Here is a 26,300-nt window from a genome sequence, read left to right on the forward strand (position 1 = left end):
TTGCAAGAAAAAAACTCATATAGCTGTTTTGGGGGTTTTTGCCCAGGAAACCTTTTGATGAGGAGTCAGTTACACACACTGATACATGCTTGCTGCCTTGTCTCTTACACAGTATGAGGTGCCACTCTGCCGTCATTCAATTTGTTAAAAGGACACAGCAGGAAATCTAACAACTGCAGCACACACGTTTGTCTAATCCAGTTATTTGTGTGTGTATACTGCCTCCTTGTGGCGAAGTTACTTATTTCTCCTTTTAGCAGTCCTGGTACTAAAGTCTCTGTTTCTACGTCAGTTCGTCTTGATTACACGACAGCATTAGATGGAAATGATGCTTCAGCCTGACACACTGCAGCAGTTGCTTTTTGTTTCATTTCATCATTTAGTATCAAATTAAAGATTATTAAAGATTAAAGATTATATATGCATCTAATGCATATATGGTATTTGCAAAAAAAAGGACTTTCACTTTTTCTAAACGTAGATGTGTTCTAAAATCTAAACCCTTTCAACTGCTTTAAGCTCTATAGCTATAGAAGAGCTTTTAATCACAATTTCCGGCTCAGTCTGTGACTGTCATAATGAAAGGATACAACCTATGAGCATATTACGATCAAAAGGGATCAAAGTGAATTTTCAACAGTTAGTGAACTGAGCATTTACTGCATAAAGAGCTTCATCGCAGAAGGCTCTGTGATCAGATTATTCTTAATCTGACTCAAAAAAAAAAAAACTTGAGCTGTTCACACACAAGTGCATTAATCACAGAATTGACAGACACAGGAGCGACTCCTTACGCAATTTGTGCTTTATTGACAAAAAAACAGATTGTACAGTTTCTACTGTTGATTGCAAGAGCAGTGTTGATCCAGCACCTCTACACAGGACACCCCCTCCCATCATATACTAGCTAGTATGACTGAACAGCGCAGTGCAAATCGCATTATTTATCTACCCACTGTGTATCTTGTAAATGGAAAAGACAGCTGAAGACAACTGGCAGAGGGCGAGAAGAGATTGAACAAAAATGTGAAATCATGTGGCAATAACGGCATTTCAATAAAAGGCATGAGACGGCAGCATTAACAAATAAACAACATGTGGCTGTGATGAACAGGAAAGAGCTGTGACTGACCAAAAAAAAAAAAAAAAAATTGTGGTCCGTTTATTTTTCAGTAGTCATGTGAACATCAGGCCACAGAGCATGCAAAATGTCTGATGAAGACTTCAAGCCTCTGACAAGGCGGTAACCGAAAAATAAAGTTTTAGTGAGCATGAGGGAACACAGCCATTACATTTTGCCACAATGAAGATCATAAAATGGTTAATAGAGACTTCACCGAAGTCATAAAACAAAGAGGGCCAGCCCCAGGATTTCTGCATAGCAAAATCTGGGCATTAGAAAGAAGTAGACAAGGTATCGTATTAGTCAAGTTAAATATAAACTGATGAAACAAGGAAAAAGTCTGGCAATAAAAGCTTCTCCCATACATTATATTATTACATTCCAATTCAAACCTGAACAATATACAGCATCTGTCTTCGTTTAAATGGCTTAAGCACATGAGCAGACCCCTCACCTGAAGAGTATTCACCCTCCTTGACATGATGCTTCCAACATTTAATAGAGATTTTACATCCCTCAAATAATATAAAAACAAAATAAAAAAGGTTATTATGCATTTCTGTAAAAGTAACAGAAATGATAGGTGATAATGAACCAGTTGAAAAAAATGATGAATGAAACACTAAGGAATCTATCAACTTTATGTATTTAAATCAAATGTCATTATTTATAGTGTACAGTAATTTACTTACAGTTTTTTGAATGACTGCATATATATATATATATATATATATATATGAATCATCTTCTCCAGATTGCTGCTTTGTTTGCATACTTGCACATTTACCACAAATGCTTTGAAAAGCAAATGCTTTGTGTGACAATTCGTATCTTGGCCAACTGCTGAGAGACAAATGTTACAATAACCTTGGGGTAAACAATAAACTGATATACCGTAATTAAGCATTATATTATAGACCTAAAAGTTACATTTACATGTAATTCTTCCTGCTCTTACAGTGAGTATTGAACATATTAAGACAGTATGTAAGAGGGAAAACAAAAGCAGGCGTAGAAGGACCATAAGGCTGAAATACCCAAAAAACAGATAATACCTCTAATAAACCAAAATATTATTCCAAGAAGTTATTAATTTAGAAACAATATGACAAATAACATTAAAATTATATAACAAATAGGAATAACAGATATAAAATCTCTCTACGCGGAGACAAAGAGGTATTGAACAAACATAATTCTATCTCAAAGACAGAACACCCCCTGCTCTCCAATTGGCCTGTAAAGCAAGAGAAAGCGTCAATCAAGCTCCACGACAAAGCACAGCATCTCGACAATGCGACCGGCCAGGCAGGAAGGCCAACTGGCTCAGTCCGCGTCTGGACATATTGTTCTTCTGAACGTGGATTAAAAAATGTAATCTCTGGTCATCTTGAGGGACGGCATGGCCTCGTTGACGTTCTGGTCCAGGCGGTGATACTCCACGGTGTTGCGGGAACACAGGCTGTCCTTCCAGCGACGGCTCTGAGCCAGGAGGAAGATCTGAAAAGCAGGGGAGAAAAAAAAAAAAAAAATGAAGCGAATTGCAGATAGAAATCAAATTAATCTGATTGATGTACAAATGCTGATCAAGTAAAACGATTTCTTGGTTGACAGGCTAGCAGAAAAGATGAAAGACTACATAATTGGAATCTTCCCTTCAGCTGTAACATGAAAGTTATATCATAATATAGAATATTTAACTTTGTCAGATTTTACTACCGTCACCATTTTTCACAAAAGGAGAAAGAATTTGTCCCTCCAGACAAAAAAAAAAAAAAAAAAGATTTGCATGCTGTTTTCTTCACCAGAATGCGGATCATATACTGATATGTTTTTATATTCTAAAATAGACAAAGTGAATAGAGCACCAGGCGTGGAAGTGTTTGCATAAAAACATAAATGGCCAAAAAAAAAAAAAGAAAGAAGTGAAAAATGTCAAAATCAGCATCATCAACAGTCCAAAACAATTTAACTTTCAACAATAACAAAGAAAATCCTCAGAGATGAGAAGCTAGAACCACCAAATGTTCACAACTATCACAACTTACTGCTGAGTAAATATCAACCCAGTCAGACAGGATTTATGCTGCATCATCATCTCTGTCTCCCGACATCCTGAGCAGTTGCTATGTCAACACTCACCTTCCTCTTGTTGTGATAGGTGATGTAGACGATGGCCACCAGGAAAGCCAGGATGACCAGATGAAAGAAGAAGTGGGAGTCCTCGTCCTCTGTGTTGTAGCTGTCGACCGCGTTCGAACGGATCCCGTCCATCATGTCTGGCTGCCGCTGCCTCACCTCGGGCTGGTCTTTCCTGTCGTTGCTGCGATCATATTCGTCACTGTCGTCAACATCTGTGTAGCCCTCCTCATCATCTGAGTATTCAAGGCCTTCCTCTTTGTCACCAGTCTGCAGCAGGTCTGGATCCATGTCCTGCGTGGAAGGATTCTGTGCGTTGGAGGGATCGGAGTCAGAACCAGGTGTTTCTGGCTCTGGCTCATCCGTTACAGGTTTGGTTAGTTCGGGGGTTTTGAGGGAGGTGGTGGGAGCTTCTGGAGTAGCTGGCGTGTTTTCAGAAGCAGCAGGTTCATCTGTTGTCCCAGCAATGTCTGGTTTTGGATTCACCTTGCTGACAGATTCCTCCTCCGTGTTATTCTCAGAGGTACCAATGATGGTGACTTGAGTTTTATCCTGACTCCCTTCAGACGTTTTTGGTTGAATGGCTGTTGTGTGGTTGTCTTCACGAGTCACTGCTTTTACAGTTGTGGAGTCACTGCCAGAGGGTGTTGTAGGATTCTTGGGACCTGGTGAAGTTGCTGGACTCTCTTTAAGTGGCAACACTGGCTTTGTCACATTTGGTGACAGGCTTGTCTCACCACGCGACGACTCTGTGTCATTTGGCTGCGGACTTGTCTCACCTGGCTGCAGACTTGTCTCACCTGGCTGCAGTCTTGTCTCACCTGGCTGCAGACTTGTCTCACCTGGCTGCGGACTTGTCTCACCTGGCTGCGGGCTTGTCTCACCTCCATCCACGGTGGTCAAAGGAAGATTTTCAGACGTGTTTGTCCCTTGACCCGCTGTCAGATAATAGGAAACAACACAAGACATCATATTAATGAGGGTTATTAATGAAAGGTTAATGACAAAACATTCCTCACAACACTAGGACATATCAAGTTGAAATGTTTGCATAGTAAACAAAATAAGTATTTTCAATCAAGGAGAGGTACTTAACTAGCCACTGTCTGGGCCTGCCTGTTATTAACTGAGTATATATTCTATCTGAGCAAAAACATTGTCATGATTTCAAAAAGGGTTGCTAAAACCTGCACATTATAAGTTTATTCTTGCCCTGGTCAACCTGTACAACAAAAAATATATTTTATTTTATAAATACTTTTCTTAATAATTAGTCATGAAATCTTAATATTTAATACGCACTTAAGCCCTTAAGTACTTTAAATTTTCAATTAATCTAAAGTGACATTCTGATAACTTGACATACTGATAACTTCATCATACTGAGTCAATTTAGGAAATTACTGAAAACTCATGTTCTTTCATTAACAGCTGAATGCACTTTGTACTCATTCTACAGATATTCATAATGTCATACAACCACACTGTGTGATCACACCAGCAGCTAGGACTGAGAAAATGAGCCCCATCCTCCTCCTCCTCAGTCTCTGAGGAGGAGGATGGGGCTCTGAAAATGCCCTTGAGCAAGGCAGTTAACCCTCCAGCTGTCATAGAGAAGCTGCCCAGGGGACATTTGTACTGAACAGCAGCTTGTTTGTGTGTGATAGCCTTTCCCACGACCACTGCTGACAATGACAGATTCTCTTTTAAGATAACCTCCTTTAAGACACAATGTGTTACTGCATATTGTACTATGCTATTGTGCCTTTGTCAACCCGTTCATTTCTCTCAATTAGACTGACAGAGCTTGTAACAGAAAGTTTAAATATACATCAATGTCAACCAGGTTTTCCAGTTTTTTGAGACTGTTTAGGTTTATAAAGATTGCAGTACAATAGACGTAACACTTTCAGTTTCACAATATAACATTAAGTGCCTTAATTTTCAAGAATCCCTTTAGCTAAAACAGTTCCAGACTGAAGCATTATATGAGATTTTGCTCTGCCTTCCTGCATCAATGACACCATTTACCCAACAAGTGTCAACGATATTTCATCCCGTGGGACTAGAAGGCGTTGCTTGGGAAGGGACGGGAGGAGAACACTAGGGATTTGAAGCACGGAATAAGACGTCCCCAAGAGAAGAAAGGGACTATTCATACACATGGGTCACAGCCAGCATAAATAATCACTGAACAGGAGATCTTTGTGGCAGCGACGGGTATAAGCTTTGCAGCATGAAAACAGCATGTAAGCAATTCAGCCTTTAAGACTGAGCAGCTCGGTCACACACTGATATTTATAGAAAAGTATGTTTAGAAGAATTCCTAAAATCACACACCTCATCAACAAGTAACAGGACATCTTCTTTCACTCTTGCTAAAGATTCACTCTTGGGTCAGTTTTATTTAGATTCAACTCTGGTAATATTTAGTTTAGTCACTATCTTAATGCTGCTTAATTTAGGCAGGCTGAATAGTCCCGTCAACTAACTGGTTATGTTAAATAAATATCGAGCAGGATGGTGGCTGATCAAGTTAAGGTCATCCTCCCTCTGGACAAACATGTTTTTGTTAACCTAACCTTAACCTGCTTTCTGGAAATAACACACACACACACAAACACACACAAGGATTAAACCAATAAGAACATCCACAGTACAAGAACAGCACATAAATGATGTCAAGATCTGATTTCATGAGCCAATACCAAACATCATGTAATTTTAAGCAGTTTGTGTAACTTTAAACGCTTCAAAAGAGCATAAAATGTTAAGTCAGTAAATGCTGCAATCAGATACTGATGTGATTCCAGACTAGGAGATATTGTAGGAAATAGCTCTATTAATAGACCGTGTTGAAAGGACATGTCTGCGTGTATATTTTGTTGTATCAGTGCATCTCTGTCACACAAATACATCTACAAATAATCCGTTTGAGTCAGTATAGTCACAGTGATGGCATGGCATAATTATAAAAAAGAAATAGGCCAGAGGTTTTGTTGTTTTTTTTCCCCACAGCGAAAACAATACTGCAACCTGACTGAGACCCAAAGATGCAGTAACACTACATACAATCTTGAACTATAGAGACTAGAGAACACAGGCCAAGAAATCAATATCACTGACCTTTTCACAACTGATTTAAACCAATAAACTACACTGCACATCCAAAGTCCATTTATGCAAGACAGAGCCTGCCATTGAAAGCAATTTTACAGCCTTTACTGTGGTTCCAGCTCATTGGTGGTAAACTTCAAAAGGTTTTTTATTTAACGTTAATGAGCACTGGGGCTTGCAACTGGACTGACAGGGGGTTACTTAACAGCTCAGATATATGACAAGGACATCTGGACCATGTCACTCTATCTGACCGCCACAAATCACTGCTGCCCGGGGGGGGGGGCAGCACAAAGCAGACCATTTAATTACAAAGACATTTTAATGGTGTTTTTATGTAACAAACATTTAAGTTAACTGTTCAAACTAAGTATTATATCCAGTGACGAATGTTATAGGTTTAACTACGGTGGTTGTGAGACTGTCATGCTTGAGGTTTGACTAGATAAATGTGACTTCCTCTTTGATGGTTTCGAAATGCTTGTTGGTTACGACCCTAGTGTCTGCAGACTTTATGTTTACTTAAAGCCTAAAGCAAAAGTGAACAAGGTGTGAACACTACAGGAGAGCATTTGTTCACAGTGCACGACCACAAAAGGTGAAAGTAAATTGAAAAACAGAAACTTTCTCTGAGATCACACACTTTGAATCTTACAGTAATACAGTGGATCACAAAATGCATAAATACATTGATCTGTATTTATGTCGTTATGGTGTTAGATGGGTTTACAAGCATTAAATAGTAATTTTATCGACTGTGAAAACTGAAAATGATTTACATGTGAATGATTTTGGATTTCATATCCTCGTTCTTTGAAAGGGATGGATTCACACTTCACAAGTCTGTCTTAAAACAACAGTCAGGTGCCAATATGAACAGTGAAAGAGGTTTTCCTCGCTGTAATCATTCCTCCTGTTCATACTGGCTATTAAGAGATCCCAACTGTGCTTTCAATATAAGTGATGGGGGCCAAAATCCACAGTGTGTCCGCACAGTCATTTTGTGCAAAAATGCATTTAAAAGTTCATCTGAAGCTTATATGAGGCTTCAGCAGTCTGAGTTAGTGACATCAAGTGGATATCTGCCACATTTACAGTCTTTTTAGCATCAAATTCCCTCTTTATGTATCCCTGTTGAGCTGCGGGGGAAGTATAGTAGCAAAAAGAGGGACTTAAAAAGACTAACATTGAAAGACGTCTACTTGATTTGACTAATTTGGACGGCTGAAGCTTCATATAGACTTCGGATAAACCTTTAAAAGCATTTTAGCAAAGAAGGAGGACTGTGGACTTTGCCCCCAATCACTTACATTGTAAGTAGCCTACATTCTGAAGGAATCTTCTAATGACCGGTATGAACAGGAGGAATGACTATGGCAAGAAAAACCTGTTTCAACGTTCATTTGGGCACCTGACTATTGTTAAAAAAAAACAATGAACCCGTCCTTAAAGACATTATCACGGGAAGTTAATGCAAGTTTCGTTTTAACACGAAAGAAAAATAACGTCTAACGCGTAGACGTCAGCGTTGTTATTGCAACTGACAGTCTCGTGACAGATACATGTCTAAACAACACGGAGCCGTCGTATTTTAAGCCTCACAAAACTCATCTATTGGGGAATTTACTTTACTGAACTATCCCAAACTCTTAAAAAATATTGTTTTATGACTCTCCCGGGACATACTGACAGTCTGTCATCGTCCCTCTCAGACACCGCGGTAGCTGCTAGCATGACGTACTAGCCAGCTAGCTTCAGTAGCTACCTGACAGTGGCTAGCAAACTAGCAATCCTGTTGGTAGGCTACAAACCGGCAATCTTAGATATTTTATGAAAGTACGACATACCTCCCAAAGTGGTAGCATTAGATACCGGAGCTGACAGGCAGCCGCTGACCAGCAGCTGGAGGAAAATAACCAGAGAAAGAGCACAAATATTTCTCCAGCTTCGCCCCATCTTCCTGCACGTCGCCATGTTGATGCGTGAGTAAGTGAGGAGGTGTGGTTTAGCAGTGAGGGTGTGTGTGTGTGTGTGTGTGTGTGTGTGTGTGTGTGTGTGTGTGTGTGTGTGTGTGTGTGTGTGTGTGTGTGTGTCAGAGTGGGTGAGTGAGTGTGTGTGTGTGAGGGTGTGTTTGTGTGTCAGAGTGAAAGAGTGAGTGAGTCACTTTCATGAAAACTGGATGCATGAGGACTGAGTCATTGCCACTAATTGGCAAATGGACCATAAATAATTGTTATTACACCAAATAAGGAAATATTTAATGTTTTATATGTTAGCCTATATAGCGCAGGATATGCATTAACAAATATATATTCCTTTTGTTTGCCAAAAAGTAATTCACAGACAAAGAAATGTAGGTTAATCTGTTGTCCTAAATAGTGCCCTTACTTATGTTTTGTCGTCAAATAGACCCTTTTCACGGCATTTTCACATTTTGACTTGTCAAAGAAGGAAAAGCACAGGTGAAATTAATGACATTAACAATGGCTCCATGTCATTAATTGTCCGAGTAAGCCATGTTAGTGAATGAGCATGCACACTACCAGAGCCCTGGAACTGGCTCACCTAAATGTAATGCAGCCATCAATAATGTCAACACTTTCACCTATGGTTTTCCTGCTTTGACAAGTCAAAATGTCTGCTGTGAAAAGGATCTATTAGACCCTAGAGAGACTTAGACCTCTTACGAATAAACTGGTACAAAACTCAAATAATAGAAATCTGAATTGACTTATGATGGGTACAGGTCTCATTCCAATGTCAGTTTAAAGGACTTTTCGATCACTGGTTTGGTTGAACTGTGATTTGGAACATAAGTTATACAAGGAACTGTTAAAACTCAGTTATGGCCTCAGTCTTTCACTCCTGATCCAGTCAATGAATTGTAGAATCGTTCAATCATTCACTATTCATACCTGCCAATTCCAAACATGCATAGTGAAACCAAATATCAGTGGGTTTTCTTGTGAATTTGTGGGAAATAGTGACACTATAGACCTCTTGAGATCCAGAGTTAGATCTGTCATTTAGTTATCACACCTACACAGATCATTCTCAAGGTTATATTTTCAAACACATTTAAAGATATATTTAAGTCTTTCTCAAATCCTCACACCTGGAGGGCTAAGTTTTAGTGTGAGTGACAAATACAAATGAATCAATAGCAAAAATAATTGTTACTTGCAGCGCTAGTGAAATATGTTCAGAAAATAGTCCCAGGGAAAATCAAAACCAAATAATCTAGTTACCATGTAATTCTCTTCTTAAAAAACACGTTTTAAATCTTCAGATGTCTCAAATCGTGTCAGTGTTTTCACAGATTTTTAAATAAACATGGGTTGAAGTTATCATCACAACATGCTGGTCATTATCTGACAAAAGACAGAACACAATCAGAAACTGGTTCAAGATGTTTTTTATTTAATTTAGGGAATGACAATACTGTCAAGAACACTAAGCATGTTTCCCATAACCAGTTGTGGAAGACTACCATTTCCTCTCCACTTATTATGTTCATTCTCCTTCAAAGAAGTACCATAAATCTTATCCAGAGAAGCTCAACTGTGTGCATGATAGGTCTCCATTTGTTTGCTCGACCAGAAAGAATTGACAGATCTTTGCCTTCGTAAGACTTCACAGATGGATTAAATTATGTAAGACTGTCAATAAAATAATATTCTTTTTGCTATATGTAACAAAAGACAGGATTCACACCAAATGCACAGACACAAAAGACAAGTGAGACGAAAACACAGAATGTACACATTGGGGTGTAGTGTCTCTGAGCTACTGACAGCTGCTTACATCAGGGACAACTTACCCTTCCCATAGTTTAATATATTGAGACAGACACTAGAGCTCTCCAGTGCAGAAGTGTAAGAATAAAACAGTTATTTCACCACTATACCTTCTGAGCAAGGAGTGCTTACTGGTGCTATGTAACAGCACCATCTAGTGGTGTAACTACTCAACTGTATTTTAACTGTATCGAGCCCTTTCTGCATTATGGGCTGATCTAGTTATGACTTCCCTTTTTCTGCATTTGTAAGCAGAGAGACACAAATTAAAGCATTGTGTTTGAATGGAGTGAGATGACAAAGAGTGAGGCCAACATGAATGTACTCAAGGCTACTTTTCCCTTGCAAGCTACACAATTCAAAATCAAACTTTTTGTTAAACATAGTTTTGTTCTGAACTGGGCATTTTATTTTGAAAATATGTTGTTCCCTTAAAGTGGTCCTTTCAAAATCGTCGCAAGAACAATTTGACCTTTTTTTGACCCTTTTTGCTTTCACCTCCAGCTGTAGCACATCTAGGGGGAAACGGGGGTGTGTGAGGGCTAGCTAATCAACAAAGGATTTGGACATTTTTTATTTGGTGGGGAATGCGTGTGTGCTGGGACGACTGGAAGGACGTCTGCCTCATCCTCCTACGCCTGGAACTCAAGGCCGAGACCAAGCTTGTGGCCGCCAGCGTTGATGTTCTTGCCATCAAGGAGAGCAGAGAGTGTCAGCTTGATGCCTGCAGGAAACAGACATCGGAATAAGTTGTGCACAGACAAGGAAATGTACTCTCAAGGAAAGATAAATCGCTACATCAAATTAACAAATTTAACTAAAATTATGTTTGCATTTGAAGATATAGCTGCATTCTTCGTTAAGTTTATATATTACACTTTCTTTGCTATTTAATCCCCCCTTAATTGTGTAGTCTTTGAAAACATGGTCAGTTTTTGCTCATTTAAAGCACTTAACACCTAATAGACTGCACTCACCTGGCTTCAGAGTCTGAGTGTATCCCAGGCCCACGAGGCTGGAGTTGTTCACCTTGGCCTGTGTGAGAACCACAGATGAAAATCATACAGAGCACCATAAAAATTACTAATAAAATAAAATAATAATTCCTCATGCCATTGCTGGGCAATTTATTACCTCCACCAAGTAAATGTGATTACCACCACTACAAGATTCACCTCAGAAAGGCATGTTGGCCATGTTATTAATATTTTAATAATAGTTGTTAAATACGCATAATTACACTAACAAACAAACAACCATTCACACTAACTGACTAAGGGCTAATGTGACAGGACTGAATTAGCCAGGGCATTTCTGTGGCAGACAGACTCTTCTCTTTGGCCATTTTGGCTTGGATGAGGTTTCTCTCAGGCAATGTGAATTCATCACCTAAATGTGATGCATTCACATTGACTCTCATCTCTCCATCCAAGTTGGTCAGCTAGGCAGGACTCGGATTTGAATGGAGGAACATTATGACTAGTCAGGGTGCATTTTGGTGCATCTTGGACATCAAGAATGTTCCTGTAGAGCTAGAAAAGAAGAACTGGACAGCCAAAAAGGGAAGAGGGGGAAAAGGCCTGGCTTCAAGAGGATGGTGTCAATGGTGTCTGCACTGCATGACACTTGAGTGAGCATGACTAACTTCTGTTTTCTGAGAGAAGTTTTAGTAGCTGAGCTTGCACTGTGAAGGTAAAAAGAGGATTTTCTAAAAGGGATCAATAAAGTAACATCTACTACCACTATTACTACGACTACTACTACTACTGCTACTGCTGCTGCTTCAGGTTACACAACACTCACAGAGAAGGATGCATCAGAATCAATCTGATACTTGGCAGCAATGCCAAAGCGGGTGTTGCTGTTTCCGGCAGTCCAGGCCAGGTTGACGGCTGTCTCCAACTGGTCATTCACCTTCTGGTAGATGGAGCCACCAAACTCAGTGCCATCATTTCTAAAGGGAAAACGGAGTATGATATATTTAAATGTCAGCAATGCTAATGCTGCTTCCCTACAGGAGATATTTATCAAAGGGATAAATTATGTTTTTGTGTTTTGTAGACAAAGAATACTTTATTTAGTATCTTGCATGTCTGTTTAAGACCTTATCATATGAGTGCACTGTCACTGATGTAAAGCCTACATTGCAATTCATCTGACCTCACATAACCGCTTCAGCTGTAGACTGAAACAGACAGGCTTTACCAGGGGCACAGCAGGAAGACTAACACTGTGCACTGTCCCTCTCTCTCTCTATCACTCTCTCTCACTCTCTCTCTCTCTCTCTAGCATTATCTCGCTGTGCTTTTCACTGAGGTCTTTTATGCCTGCCAAACACTCACTGTATCTCGCTTGCAATATAGTAAATCCCATCACCTGGGTGTAAAAATAACCGCCAGGCACCAGGATGCCTGGCAGAGAGCCAAACAGGCAACAGGTTAGTCAACCAGACAAGGACAAGAAAATGGCTTCCGTCTAGTCAAGATCAAAGCGTCTCGACTCAGTTACAGCTAGAACTTTTAACCTGTGACTTATGTTCAAGTAGCACAGGACAGAAACACTAACCTAATATGAGAATATAATTACGAATTTAGGGTTAAATTGAAAAAATTGGATTCAGGATGTCTAGGTCCTTTTTCAGCAACATTTAAACGCTGCTTGTTTTCATCATGCAAACCTCTACCGTTTTACTCATATTTTTTTTTCTCTTAGAAGCTTTACAATCAAGGATCAGGGTAGTGTACACTCATTACCCTTGTCACCTCAAATTTGAATTTGCATGAACTGTATAAAATCAGGTTAGGGTATTGCAAGATTGTTTATAATGTAACTGTAATACTATACAAAGATTAGGAGAAGTCATATCGATTCAAGAGTCAATTAGAGATGCATTGTGTGCAGGACAATGGAAGGATTCATGCTAGCATCCTACTCATGTCTGTCTGCTGCTTCATGAAGTCTTACACATTCGTATGGAGCTGGAACTCGTCAGTCTTGTATCCAACCGCGAAGTTGCTCTGGGTGATCCTGTTCCTGCCAGCCTCGAAGGTCATCTGGTAGCCGGCCAGCCAGCCCTCGTAGCCCACTACTCCTGCGCCGTGAATAGCTGTACCATTGATGTCATAGTGAACGTCACAGCCAAGGTTGATGTGGTCACATTTGTAGCCTGTCTTAATTTTGCCACTCTTTTTGCTGGCAGGATGGTGAGGAGAGAGGACAGGTTGTTAATGTCAGAAGCCACAGTTTCCCAGAGCTAGAAATATCACACTGCAGTGACTCTTTAATAAAAAAAAAAAAAAAAGATGTGCTGTTTATAACAATCCAGGGCTCCAGACTGCACTTAGTTACACTTCTAGCTATTTTTAGAGACAATGTGCTAAAAATATCTAATACTAGTTCTGTCTGAAATTTGCACATTATTTATTTACCCACATTTAAGAGCATAGTTTCTTTATGAAGACTACTGGATGCACCACGACCAGCAGGCACTGTCACTGACACTGTTGCGGTGATGTTAATATGATAAGTCAGCTACCATAGCTAGCTAATATTAGCTGCTTAAAAGTTGTGCAACTATGGTAGCTCACTGGTGCATTGATTTAAACAAACATGTTATTTTACTGAATATTACCGATATTGTTTCTGTGCACCTGTTTTACCTTGCAGCTATAGATTACTACATTTGCAACTGAGATGGAATATTATTTTTTAACAAACTAGCTTCCATATTTACTTGGTAAAATCTTTATCCCTTTATCCACTGTGCTAGCTAAATAGTGAACAGCATCTGTTTTTTTCTACATCAGCCTCTGCCCATGTTTTTCCCTCATATGTAACCAGAGGACATGTACACATTCACACTAGCAGAGAGATCAGAATGACCAAAAACAGGTAAAATGAGGCTACTGGACAGTTTCCACCACAACCTGAAGTTCTATTTTGCAATCAGCTATTTGTACCTATTCACTGTAGCTCAAACAGCGTGATATGATTAATAAGAAATACTTGATATCTCATAGATTTTATCTCCATGTTCAGGGTTCTGATTCAGCTGTCCTTACCCAGTGTTTGGTGAGAAGGATGAATCAAACGTCAGCTTCAGCCCCTTAGTCAACTGTGGAGAAGGTAAGACAGTTAAAGCAAACAAAAATAACGTTTTGGTTTAATTAAACTGATCAACCTTGGTTCATTTGATAAAACTATAGTCTAATTTACAACATACTGTAAATGGCAGTACACTGACTAAGTGAGTGACTACAGAAAAAGGAATACATGTTATTGTTCAGAAACTTTTTGCCTGCTCTGTGATGTTGCTAAACAAAGGCAAAATCTTAAAGTTGGAGATAAACCTGTTTAAAATTTAGCCTAAAAATTCTGTGCACCTCTCAGACTTTAATTGCAGACTCATTGTAATTCACAAATTATTTAGCCAGCAGAAACCTAGGTCACATTTTTTAAATATAGATTGAATTATTTTTTTAAAACACATTTTCATTTTCTTGGCCCCCACAGCCCATCACCGACCTGGTCCTCAAGGGTGATCTCAGTCCCAAGGGTGTTGTCGGTGTTCCACTTCTCTGTGAAGGTCAGTCCGTGCTCCACCCACTTATACTTGGTCTCCAGGGATCCAGCAACCTTGCTGGTCTCAGTGTTGGCAGATCCTGTGCTGGTGAACTCCTGGGGATAACACCATCAGTGTAGTTAGAGCAATAAAGACGGGTTAACTAGCCAGGTACATTATCATGTTAAAACCATCTTATTGTTAATTTCTTGCACCAGAATTGACAGTGATGTAGTTCTACAAACCTCCCACCAACATTATGCCTGCGTGCAACATCTACTATTATTAATAAATAAAATGAGGAGTTAAACACCAAGATCTAGTTAGGTCTTGGACCAAAGAATGACTGTCTGTCAACCGAATTTCTCAAGTCGGTTTTTTATCTTTTCACCTCAACCATTAAAGAGAAACTTGATTCAAAATCATGAGAGTTTATTCACAAAGTCAGGAAATCAATTCAACATTCAATTCAAATTGTTAAGTGTTGCCTTACAGCTTCAGTCCTTGGCTGCTTATTTTTACCTCCTTCAGTCCTGTTTGACATCAAGTTATTTCTCAGTATGCAAACAGAAAATGAGAAAATTTCCAATCCTGAAAAAAGTGGGACGGAAAATAGTATTTGATGTAACACACATGCAATTGGACATTAAATACTATCATTACCATAAAAGTAAATTAAGACATACATTGCATTTAATTGTTTACACACAGCGTCTTCTCAAACTCTGCGGAGGTCAAAGTGTCTTGGCACCGTTAAGAAGATCAGATAACCAGCCACTTAATTATCAGCCAAGAGCCGACAAAGCTATGATAGGATGGCTGCAGTCTGGAGTGGCAGCTCTGGTAATCTGATAATGACTGACGACGACTTACCAGTCCATTCTCAGACTTTGTTTTCAAGTCCAGCTTGATGAGCCCGAAGCCTGAGAGAGACAATATTAAAGAATAAGATCAAAATTATGTCTGGATGGAAATACAACTATAACATCTGACAGTAACCACTCTGAAACATTTATTTACCTTTAATTATTAAAGGTAAAACAGGTGTCTTAAAACTCTACATTGTTCACAAGTGTTGGCTAATCCTCAAAATGAGATCTACTTTATTGCCAACAATATTAGTCCTAACCATGCAAAACCTTCTAGTAAATATGCATTTAAAGAGTCCCTTTAGAGATTTCAAAACACATAAAATCAAGTCATTGATTAGTGTCAGTGAAATACCCATTTATCAGACTCCAGAGTACATTCAAAGTTATTTATATGCTATTGACTGAACATGTGTATTGATTTGATGTAGATTCTGTGAGCATTAGTGCTGTCAGTTATGAATAACAACTAGAAGGTTGGTTAAATAGATCCTGGGTCAAGCTTGAACCACCATTCCTGGTCCTACTCAGCATTACATCCATCCACTGATTCATCCAACCACACTTCACATGACCTTGAGATCTACATGTTCATGTACTTTCTGGCCTGGTACGGTTACTTGCTCTTCCCAGCTTCCCCTTCATTAAACTCTTTATATATCAAGTCCCCAGGAAGAGCACAAGCCAATTTGACATAGTGGCCAAACTGTGGAATTACTGTGGAACTACCAGGTCCAACAGGGGCCTGAAAAAGCATTTTTCCCGCACACAATTATGGGAAAAGGAGCAGCTGGAAAATAATTTTTTTCTGAGCATCACAATCCTCATGAAATGGCTTGTTTCACTATAAGAATTTGATCCATTCAGTCCAACAACATTTGAAAAGTCCGAAAGAACCGCGCAATTGAATTGTTTTATTCCAATTCAAGTTAGTCGCAGGGTTAAACCGGAAGTTAGCCGAGCACATTGGGTCCATAGAGCTTTCACAGTATGTTTTCATCCGGGTAATTTCTTGGGTGGCTTTTTTGGTGTCATGCGCTCCTAAGCAATTTTCATAGGAAAATGGGGCCCCGCCTCTGATATTGTACCCAAAGCTGTTTATACCCTCCAAAATTGCCTTGTTTCTAATCTACATTATTTCATATACACTATGCTTGCACTATTGGGAGGGATTTGATGACTGTAACACAGTCCAGCTAATATATATTATTTGAGGCAGTTTTGAAGCTTGCTCCAAACGTTTCTGTGAAGGTGACAAACTCCAAATGTCACTGCCAAAGTTGCAGTGATTCAGCCATGATGTACATATGAACTAGTCTGCTGCAACATCTGGGATTTCCCACATTACTGAGTGGACATCAGTTATTCTTGTAGCACAGTTGTGTGTATACACAAAACACACCCCAAGGACCTCCTCTCTGACTGCAGGAACTGTCCTCCCCAACATGTGTTCAGCCAGTGGTAAGCTATATATAGTTAAGTAACCGGTCTGAATAATTTCTTTGATTTGGCAGCACAGTGAACGTTGCGTTGCATGCTGGGGCTGGATTTTTCATTCCAGAGAGGAAGTGTCACATTGAATCTTGCAACAAACCTGCTTGATTACTTCACAGCACAATATGAGAAGAAGGTACTATTCTTCTAGTGTGTAGAGTGAAACCATTAAATATTATATATATATATATATATAGCAAAAGGTATTTTAAAGAATGGTATGAAGAATCATAAGTAAATAAAACTAAAAAATATTCTACCACAGCTACCCTCTTCAATGAAGCAACACAAAAACTTCAAAAGAAGAGGCTAAGATGATTGTTTTATTTCTTTAAAATGATTCTGATTAAGAGAAGCATTTGCAGTAACAAGGTAATACTCCAGTCAGCTGGTAGAGATCCTGAAACGTTGCCACCCTGGTAAAATAAGATTTTACCAAGGTACTGCAATCTGACAATGACATATTGATGTTTAAAATGCTACACATGATAGCCTGCACGTATCCCCTATTAAAAAGGTGCTCTCCATATATTTTAACCACTAATGTCAATTTGTCACAGGTAGCACAACACGGCCTGTGAGAACAGTTGTGTAATGTCTTCTGCGGCGCTGGAGGATATTTGTCAAGTCTGAGACAATTATTCAAGTGACATCACTTGAGTATCTCGACTTTGGCTAGGAGACTGCAAATGTTTAACAGAGAGTCTTTGTTACAAACTAGGGGCATTTGCAGGACATAAGCATTTAACAGGGAGTGAGTATTTAAAGACGCTAGCGACTTATGAAAAGTGTACAATCAACAGTTTTTGAACCATGTTAGAGAATAAAAGTGAGGATATCAAAAACTGTGCTGAATCAATTGTGATCTTTACTTTTTAATCTCTCTCTCACTAGTCCCCCCACTTTATGGAAAATGCAATACCAAATCACTAGTACCCTTAATGGTGGGACAAATCATCAATACATACAACCGCCCTAGTGATATGTGATGGACAAATTGGTACCGAAGCATTTATAGTGATAATTCACTGAGTTAAACTTAATTAACAAAGATAGACAAGATTTGAATTACTATGAAGATGAGGTACATCCTTTCTTTACTGCAGACTTCAACTCTGGATGTACACACTACATGCTGCACTTTGTTATATATATTCTGCTCAGCTATCTCTTTAAGTCTGTGAAACTGAAAGTTTCATAATGCTAAGTGCATGATTGATTTCTGCTTTCTGAAAATATGTTTTTCCTATATCAGGTGTATGTTTAATTTCTCCAGTTTCACATGATATTGATAACTCGTTTGTTGCACATTATGGTTGTGTTTAATTGTGATTCAAACCCTTGGTTGGTGAAATAAGTTAGCATGGTTGGTTGTTTGGTGCTTACCGTATCCCTTGGTAAAAACATCCCTGGCAGACTTTCCAAGGTCAACATAGGTGGGAGGTACAGCCATTATCTGCACAAAAAAAAAAAAAAAAAAGGATGATGAATGTTGTGACTATGAACAAGGCAGAAAACAAAAAAACAATCTCCCTGCCTGTGGTCCTCCCTTTGTGTTACAGGTTTAGGAAGGAAACAAAAGAGGGAAAGACACAGTAAACCACACTGGAGCAGAGGAACAGACTGACTGATCATATGTGATGTGCTTGGGAAGAGAGCGGTGCTGCTGAAAGAGGAAGACGAGAGCAGCTGGATCAGAAAGGTACAAATCTGATGAAGTTATTGGCTTACATGAGCTACACACAGGAACACTGTGACTCACACACGCATTCCTTCAACCTTGCATTCCTGACAGCACAGAGGCCAAATTGTGTGCAGGTGACACACTGAGCATTAACTATTATAAGATGATAAAATGAAAAACTAAAAACCTTGTGCCTTTTCTGCTTAAACAGGTTTTAGATTATGCGCATTTACTAGACAAATTACATATGTATAACGGTTTTGTTTTGCTTGTATTTTGGACATGACACCTGAAAGTGTGCTCAGGCGAAATTACACAGGTCAGTGAATGCCACAGACTGGAGCACAAAGCAGACCCTGTACTAACCTCTGGATTGGCTGCTCTCATGCACATGTGCACCTTTTTGTCCTAACATTTTCCTGAACAGCCTCTTGTGCAAGACATTTCTATTTCAACATTAGAATAGATGTAGGTTCTATTTCAGACATTTTTCAATAGCACAACAGATATCAAGGTAAAACAGTCACACAGGCCTATTCATAACATACATGTGCATATTGATAGTAGATAGAACAGGAATTTCAACAGTTTGCCAGGTGAATAGCGACCTTAGGCTTTGCAATTTCTCAATTAACAATTCTTGAATCCCAAGAACTACGACTATAGTTAAGTATTGCAATATCCGTTTTAGCATGATTTACTGTGGTTTATCGCCACACAGAACAATTTGGCAATACTTCTCAGAGGTCCACTCTGTTAAAATGACATGACCTCTGTCTGTCTAACTAGGCTCGTTCACTTCATCACTAACATTAGAAAACATTTCCTTCAATGCATTCCCGGTTCAAAGTTCCAGACTAATTCTTTCCTTCAAGCCTGTTCAATCAAGTTTATGAGTAGCCTCACCCTTTACTAAGCAACTCCACCCTTTTATTCCAATCATAGCGTGACTAACACTTCAACTGCATAGCATCACCATACACTTTCATTACATTACATGTAGATGTAGCACCCGACCCACCACTTTCCATTCCAATTTTGGCTTCCTCAGCATCCATTCAATATCAGCTCTGACAGCTCCCTTAAGAGTTCAGTTCGGTCAGAAATTAAGTGGGTGACTATCATATATCTGCAGTGCCTGTTAACACACACACACACACACACACAAATAGCTAAGCCATTCATGCTATGCTAACACACGTACACAGCCAGCCCACTGCGTGTGAGTAGTTTTATGACTTTCACAGATGGCTACAAGCAGAAATGTCAGAGGCCCTTCAGAGGACGTGAGGCAAGGACATGACACCCTGCAAAGTCTTGTGACTGAAGTGTCCTGGGGTACAAGGACTTGAGGATGAGGAGGGCTACATCTTCATCTAATCACCACATTAGTTTACAAAACTAAAAAGGGCTGCTTTCCCATAGCCTTCTGGAAACCATTCATTAAATCTAAACTCAACATATTAACAGCTTAAGTTTGGGGTCTCTCTCTGCCCTTCAGCACCACCTTAGGGGTGGATTCAGGGAAGTCAGCTGTGACACATACAAACAGTTTATTTGAAAAGTCAAGTTTCCCCAAAGTATGAAACACAGTGTCTACTTGACTCAGACAAAGAGGTTGTGTGAATGCAGTGAAGGCAGCATCACCCTGCTCTCGCAAGCTAACATAGCACTAGCCAGCTATCAAGGTGGACAGCGGGCAAGTGTCCCCACTGAGTAACTTATGGCAGGTTGACAGGCAATGAGGCCGTAATGAGTCAAGAGGGTAAAACTGTAAGCTAGATAAGCTCCTTTGTTTCTATCTAGATGGAGTATCTGCTGACCACGGCCCCCTGCAGTGCCAAATGACCGCACCGCAAGACGTTAGCTACTAAGCTAACAGCAAAAGCAGCAGGCCTGACTTAGCATCTCTGCTGCACCCCGCAAAAAAAACGATTGGATGAGATGATTAAAGTCTGCCGGCTAGCAGCTGTGACAGAGTTATACTGTAAAGAAACCGTCGGCTGTAAAGCAATTCAACATTAGATTCGTACCTCTATGTGTGGTTTCCAGTCCTGCCCGAGAAGGAGCTTGTCAACTGCACAAAGGGAGGAGAGAGAGGAGGGAGGTGGTGCAGCGTCACGTACAACCAGCAGCAGCCTCCTGTCATCGTCAAAGATACAACATTCAAACAGCAAGATGGTTCACCCCCTATTTCAGCTGTCCAGCCTGAGCGGCATCTGTGGGGTAAAAGAATAAAGATAGTTTGCCTTTTTCTTGTTAGCAGTACTTTAGTGATGTACTTTCCTCCTTTATTCCTCTACTTCACTACATTTCAGAGGACAATATTACACTTTTTACTCAAATACATCTAAATGCAATCGAGCAAAAAGCCAAATGTAGTATTTTAAAGACATTTGGCATGTCACAAGTTATGATCAGTTGTGTGAAATATGTTAAGGATCTAAATGCCCCACATTAACCTATAAAGAGACGGTAACATCAGCTCCTGATCATCCAGCTGCAACATTAAAATGCCGCTAACACATTAATATATCATAATAATAACTCAATAAAAAGCTATAATAGGAGCGACGGCTCATACTATATGAGTAGCCTAGTTTTATGTTTGATTACACAATGTTTAGGGGCTAATCTTTACCTTGGTCAAATTTTGAGCACAGGACATTTATTTGAACCATAGTATTTTTACATGGTGGTATCTGAGAAACTCCTCCACCACTGTGAAGCTTTAGGCTACCAATTGCATTAAATTTCACTTCAGCCCAAAAAGTAGCTCTTTGTAAAGAATAGTGCTGTCAAAGGAGCTAAAAAAAAAACGCAGAGGTCGTGTTTTGCAACACTTAAAAGACAGCGGTCGGAATAGATGATTTAAGCTTGACTTTTAAGACTACATCTTTTCAATTTAATTTAGCTAATTTAGTAGAGGCTTCAAAGTTTATAGAAGTAGTTTAAAGGTCAGCAAAGCAAAAGCATGCAGAAAAATACAAAACAGCAGACTGCACATATCAAGTACAAATACAAAAGGCTTCTCAATTAAGTAATAATAATGGAAATAGACGTTATCTTAATTTCCACCACTTCATCCAGTTATCACACCCGAAAACGGAAATGGAAAACGGTAATTCTCTCGCTTTGCGGCGCCCTCTCTGGTATCGCCTGTGTATTACCTTCACGCAGGCGCAGTTCACTGAAGCAGGCACGCAACCCCCGCAGCATCACTGAAAAAAAAGTGGCGTTAACAGCTGACTGGAGATCAGCTTTCTGCACCTTCACCGCAAATCTCATCCCATTATGCAGTGCATACAAACTGTCCCGGGACAGAGGACACATCTCAGCAGCTGTAACGTTACATCACATCTGTGCAGGAGGAGAGGAGGAGAGCTGTTAAGCGCTCCTAGAGCTCATGTTTGACCTCTGCTGTTATGTGATTAAACCTGTGACAACAAAGAGAGTTTGGCTGTGACAGATGTAGTTGAGCAGTGTGCATAAAAGCAGAAAGATAAATGCCAGTGCACAAACCATCTAATGAGATCTCTTTCCTCTTATTGATTATTATATTCATGTTTCTATAGTGTAACAAACTGTTGGTTGAAAGCACATTTACTCAGCTACTGTTCTTAAGTACAATTTTGAGTTACTTTTTCTGTACTTGAGTATTTAAATTTGTCTACTTCATATTTATATTTTACCACATTTTAGAGTCAAATATTTCTATTTTTTACTCAACCTTGTTTAGTTCATCATATCTCAATATATAATATATAATAAAAATGAGACAGGGCATTCTGCTGCACACTTAGTAATTTTGCATTTGAGACTTTTTGAATATTTTTGCTGTAATACTTTACTTGAACCTGAGTATTTTTACATTATAGTGTTGCTACTTTTGCTTAAGTAAAAGATAAATAAATCTTCCACCACTGTCTGATTTATACTTATGTATCATAAAGTATTACAATTACAAGATAAATCTTTCTCCTTAACTATGCAGAAAATGCTAATACATATTACACTATATATATTACACACTTATGTTTTTTAATAATCTGAATCTTTGTCACTGAGTATTGTGGACACTGACTTGTTGAAAGACCCTTCAGTGAGTAATAATTATGAGGTGAACTTCATATGAATGATATTCATATGGTTTTACTTTATTTAAGATAACCTGTTAAATTATGCCAGTCAGATTCTAAGACTGACATCGCAAAAATATCTGATTTTAAAAGGGAGGTGAGTTGTTTTGTCACAAAAAAAAGCAACTTCTCGCCTTGCCTCGCCCTTCTGGTTGTAGATGCAAAGCTGGGTGGTAAAATGTTTTGCAGTTTTGTTTAATTTTCTGTGCAGGATTTTGCAGAAACACAGCAGTGTGGTTGAGTTAAGGGCACATTGCCAAAACTCTAAAGGCACTTCCTTTGCAATTGGTAAAGCTCAGAGAGAGTCAGCTCACACTTTACCCACTTACACATAAATAATTTAATTTTCAATTGTTTTCTTTTCTCTTATTTTACACATGCTTACCTGTAGTTCTTTTTTTGTACACCAATGAACTATAGACTGTAGCATATTTAGTTTACCACAGCAGAGTGACTGAATTCTCCGACCACTGATAAACAAAAGTTCCCCCGCCTGATATAAGTGAGGTCAGTGAAATCCCCCGATATGAAAGCAAGTTAAGAACTTTCAGGAAATTAGAATCAGTCACCAACCAAATGCTAGGGTGTGTCTGTGGCTGGTTTATCTGTCTGTTCTGTCAAGAAAACAGCAGTTTGACTGGGCTGATTATGAAAGAGGCTGTGATTGGTTTTGGCCAGTAGATGTCAGTGTTGGTAACAATCTGTAAATCTTTCATTTCAGTGTATTTCACACATGGATGCACTGTGGCTCAGCAGTAGACACTGTCTGTCTGTTTTAAAGTGTCAAATTTGAATTAAATCGGTTATCTATGAAACGTTTCAACAACATTTTAAATGTGATGCTCAAACATTTTAAATTGTTTTGTTGGTAAAGATTATTTTGCAAACCTTAATTTTTTAATAAGTTTATTATTTCATTGTTATTATTATACCCAAAACAGCATTTTGTCTCTGTGAAAACCATGTATCTCCAAAACAACAACTGTTCATGAGGAGAGAAAAACAGCCCAGTTTTCTCCTTTGTGACAATGCGTTTGCAGATAATCCAAAGGGTTTTTAAGTATTGTATTTAATATGTATTTATGTATCTTAAGAGGTTAGACAACTTTCTCAAACATAATGACTCAATGTATCTGGAAAAGGTGAAAATACCAAAATATGGTCATACATGTTTACTTAACAGTGACAAAACATGTTTCTGTATGTCTTTTAATTGTTTATTTTTATAAATTTATAGATTAATACAATAATCTGTTTCACATTTCATTCTATTAAAATAATTTGCTCTAGCTATACATAAACCTTGTTTTCTCTCTCATAAAATTGTCATAATTAACTGAAAAGTAACATTCTGTAATGTTTTTTCTCCCAAATGCATGAAACACACTGAATATGTTTGCAAAGTTCTTGCAAAGTATTGTATTTCATTAGTTTTCGCTTTACTCGAGTGTTTCCAATTTATCTAGTTAAGACTCAACTGCAAACAAAATATTCTGCTCAAAAACATTTCTCTAAGAGGCTGCATTAACTTGATTCTTTATGGAAAAGGATTAACATGCAAAACATTTAGTTTATAAGATTAACTTGGAGAGAAAAGTCGAAGCCAAACACATGTTATCACTTGCCTGGAGGACTTTATATTGAACGTGGTTTTTTTAATATATATGTTGAATATTAAATACCTCTTTGCTTAACTAAAGGATGAGTGTATTTCTCCTCTCACTAAACTATTGACCTTTAGTAACTGAGCTGCAGTAGGCAGACTCATCTGCTTTTAAAAGCTTTAAAAACTTCCGGAGTGTTGAAAATGCCATTTTCACTTTTCAGTTTTTCTTTTTGACACATTTTGATACAACGTCATTAGAGAATGTTTTGATGAGTTTGATGCTTTCAAGACACGCTTAAGTCAGCTATGATGGGAAGCAGTGATTAATAACATTAATTAAAGTCACAATCGCAAACAGCATGACTCATAAATAAAAGGAGATGTCTCATAACGGATTAGAAGAGACAGCTCATTCTTCACTCGTTCACCAACATCCACAGCTTGTTGCCATTAAACAAACATATTTAACTTATTTCCTGATGCGTATTTAGAAGTTTCCATCTCTGTTTTATGTTCTTGCATCACTGAAATCTCAAGTAACATTTAATCAACAACTAGTAACATGTTTGTCGCCTGTCGGTCGCCTTCAGAGGCAGCCGAAATTCATTTCTAGATTATCCTCAAGTCATATCTGGATGCTCTCCTTTCATCCCCCGAGCTTCAAAGCCAACGCTACGCTCACTTCAAACAGCCGTCACCGAGTGCCAATCAAATCCCGCTCCAGAAGACAACAAACACTACAGAAAATGTTAATCAATCCGGGCCAAGCATCACCAAAGTAAATAAAATAAATTGTAAACAGATGCTATGATTTGCAGCATATGGATAAATAAGGCAGTATGTCATCCTTATTTTTCTTTTTTTTTTAATTTAGTGGTTCACACTGGGTCCAAACCCCTCTCTTCCTCTTCCATCCATCCATCCATCCATCCATCCATCCATCCCAAACCCATCTTACTGTATGAGTCAGTGACTTCACTGCATGCTGCTGCTTTTTCCAACCCAGAGTGGAAGTCTATAACCCAGCATCTGGTTAATACAGGGGTATAAATCTCTTTGCTCATGTTCCTGTGTTCAAATAGTCCGAGACCAGTAACCTTTTTACCTTCGTCTCCGCAGGATCAAATGCAACGTTCAGCACGCTTAAAAGGTCTTCGTAAAAGATTTAATAGTTCAAAGTTTCCACTCCCTCAAATTTGGAGGGACGTCTGCCATCAATTGGGATGGTGAAAGAGATGACATATCCAAATGATTAAATAAAATCACACACTCAGTCATTGGGCGTATTCCAAAAGTATCAAAAAGAAAACGAATGATGCAAAGCTATTTGTTTTTCACATCATGAACTGACATCTTTCATTGTGAGACACATGAAATATTTGTGTAGGTCAGGAGTCATACAATATTGCAACAAAATCTCCAACAGGACCATCATTGTATAAAACCACTGAAAGGAATAAAAGAAACGTCTATTGAACTTAAAAAGTATCATTTTAATTGTCTAAAATATAAACAAGCATTCATTTAAGGATTAGATTTAGAATAACCCATCTGTGTTTTGTCTTCATGGTTAGCATGTTTGTTGGTATATTGTATTTTCATTTATTAAATTAATTCAATCAGACAGTCAGTGAGTGGAACGTAGCTGATAATGTGCTTATTCCACTTTGTTCAGTACAAATAACCAAACACAACTTGTCCAAGTCCAGTGATGTAATGTCTAGAAACAGAAACAATGTGAACGTGTTTCTCAAAACAATAAAGATCTGTT

The 26,300-nt window shown here is 38.7% G+C and overlaps 3 protein-coding genes across 7 annotated transcripts in view; 1 reads left to right on the forward strand and 2 right to left on the reverse strand.

The window, feature by feature from the left end:
* Nucleotides 1-787: 787 nt before the first annotated feature.
* On the reverse strand, nucleotides 788-8,386 carry c13h5orf15 (chromosome 13 C5orf15 homolog). 4 transcript variants are annotated; one of them, XM_044371482.1, is made up of 4 exons: nucleotides 8,227-8,386; nucleotides 4,105-4,200; nucleotides 3,266-4,041; nucleotides 788-2,623 (listed from the first exon to the last, which is right to left on the reverse strand). In XM_044371482.1, exons 1-4 carry the CDS (start codon nucleotides 8,351-8,353, stop codon nucleotides 2,489-2,491), a joined length of 1,134 nt encoding a protein of 377 aa, XP_044227417.1. In that variant the 5' UTR covers nucleotides 8,354-8,386; the 3' UTR covers nucleotides 788-2,488. The 4 variants fall into 4 exon arrangements, with proteins under 4 accessions (XP_044227417.1, XP_044227415.1, XP_044227416.1 ...); XM_044371480.1 differs by having other exon boundaries at nucleotides 3,266-4,062; XM_044371481.1 differs by having other exon boundaries at nucleotides 4,084-4,200.
* A 1,392-nt stretch (nucleotides 8,387-9,778) lies between these two features.
* vdac1 (voltage-dependent anion channel 1) lies at nucleotides 9,779-20,936 on the reverse strand. Its single transcript, XM_044371483.1, has 9 exons — nucleotides 20,818-20,936; nucleotides 18,487-18,556; nucleotides 15,611-15,660; nucleotides 14,701-14,853; nucleotides 14,238-14,290; nucleotides 13,141-13,368; nucleotides 11,980-12,130; nucleotides 11,154-11,211; nucleotides 9,779-10,900 (listed from the first exon to the last, which is right to left on the reverse strand). The coding sequence occupies exons 2-9, from the start codon at nucleotides 18,551-18,553 to the stop codon at nucleotides 10,809-10,811; spliced, it is 852 nt and encodes a 283-aa protein (XP_044227418.1). The 5' UTR covers nucleotides 18,554-18,556; nucleotides 20,818-20,936; the 3' UTR covers nucleotides 9,779-10,808.
* Nucleotides 18,646-26,300, forward strand: part of tcf7 (transcription factor 7) — a 112,284-nt gene continuing 104,629 nt past the window's right edge. The window contains exon 1 of one of the 2 annotated variants that reach the window (XM_044371470.1): nucleotides 18,646-18,802. The gene's annotated coding sequence lies outside the window, so the exon portion shown is untranslated. Of the gene's footprint in view, nucleotides 18,803-20,930; nucleotides 21,011-26,300 lie in introns of those variants that run through there. The other variant, XM_044371472.1, reaches the window with a different exon arrangement.

This window comes from Thunnus albacares, chromosome 13 (assembly GCF_914725855.1).
Source record: "Thunnus albacares chromosome 13, fThuAlb1.1, whole genome shotgun sequence".
Taxonomy (NCBI): domain Eukaryota; kingdom Metazoa; phylum Chordata; class Actinopteri; order Scombriformes; family Scombridae; genus Thunnus; species Thunnus albacares.

Bases quoted from the DNA above. Each gene is read 5' to 3' on its own strand.
- c13h5orf15 (XM_044371479.1), bottom strand. From the start codon at position 8,353: ATGGCGACGTGCAGGAAGATGGGGCGAAGCTGGAGAAATATTTGTGCT. The intron at 4,201-8,226 runs GTATGTCGTACT...ATTATCTGACAG, and splicing joins TAATGCTACCACTTTGGGAG to CGGGTCAAGGGACAAACACG. The intron at 2,624-3,265 runs GTGAGTGTTGAC...CCTGCTTTTCAG, and splicing joins CCTATCACAACAAGAGGAAG to ATCTTCCTCCTGGCTCAGAG.
- vdac1 (XM_044371483.1), bottom strand. From the start codon at position 18,553: ATGGCTGTACCTCCCACCTATGTTGACCTTGGAAAGTCTGCCAGGGAT. The intron at 14,854-15,610 runs GTAAGTCGTCGT...TGTTATCCCCAG, and splicing joins CAAAGTCTGAGAATGGACTG to GAGTTCACCAGCACAGGATC. The intron at 10,901-11,153 runs GTGAGTGCAGTC...TGTTTCCTGCAG, and splicing joins CACTCAGACTCTGAAGCCAG to GCATCAAGCTGACACTCTCT.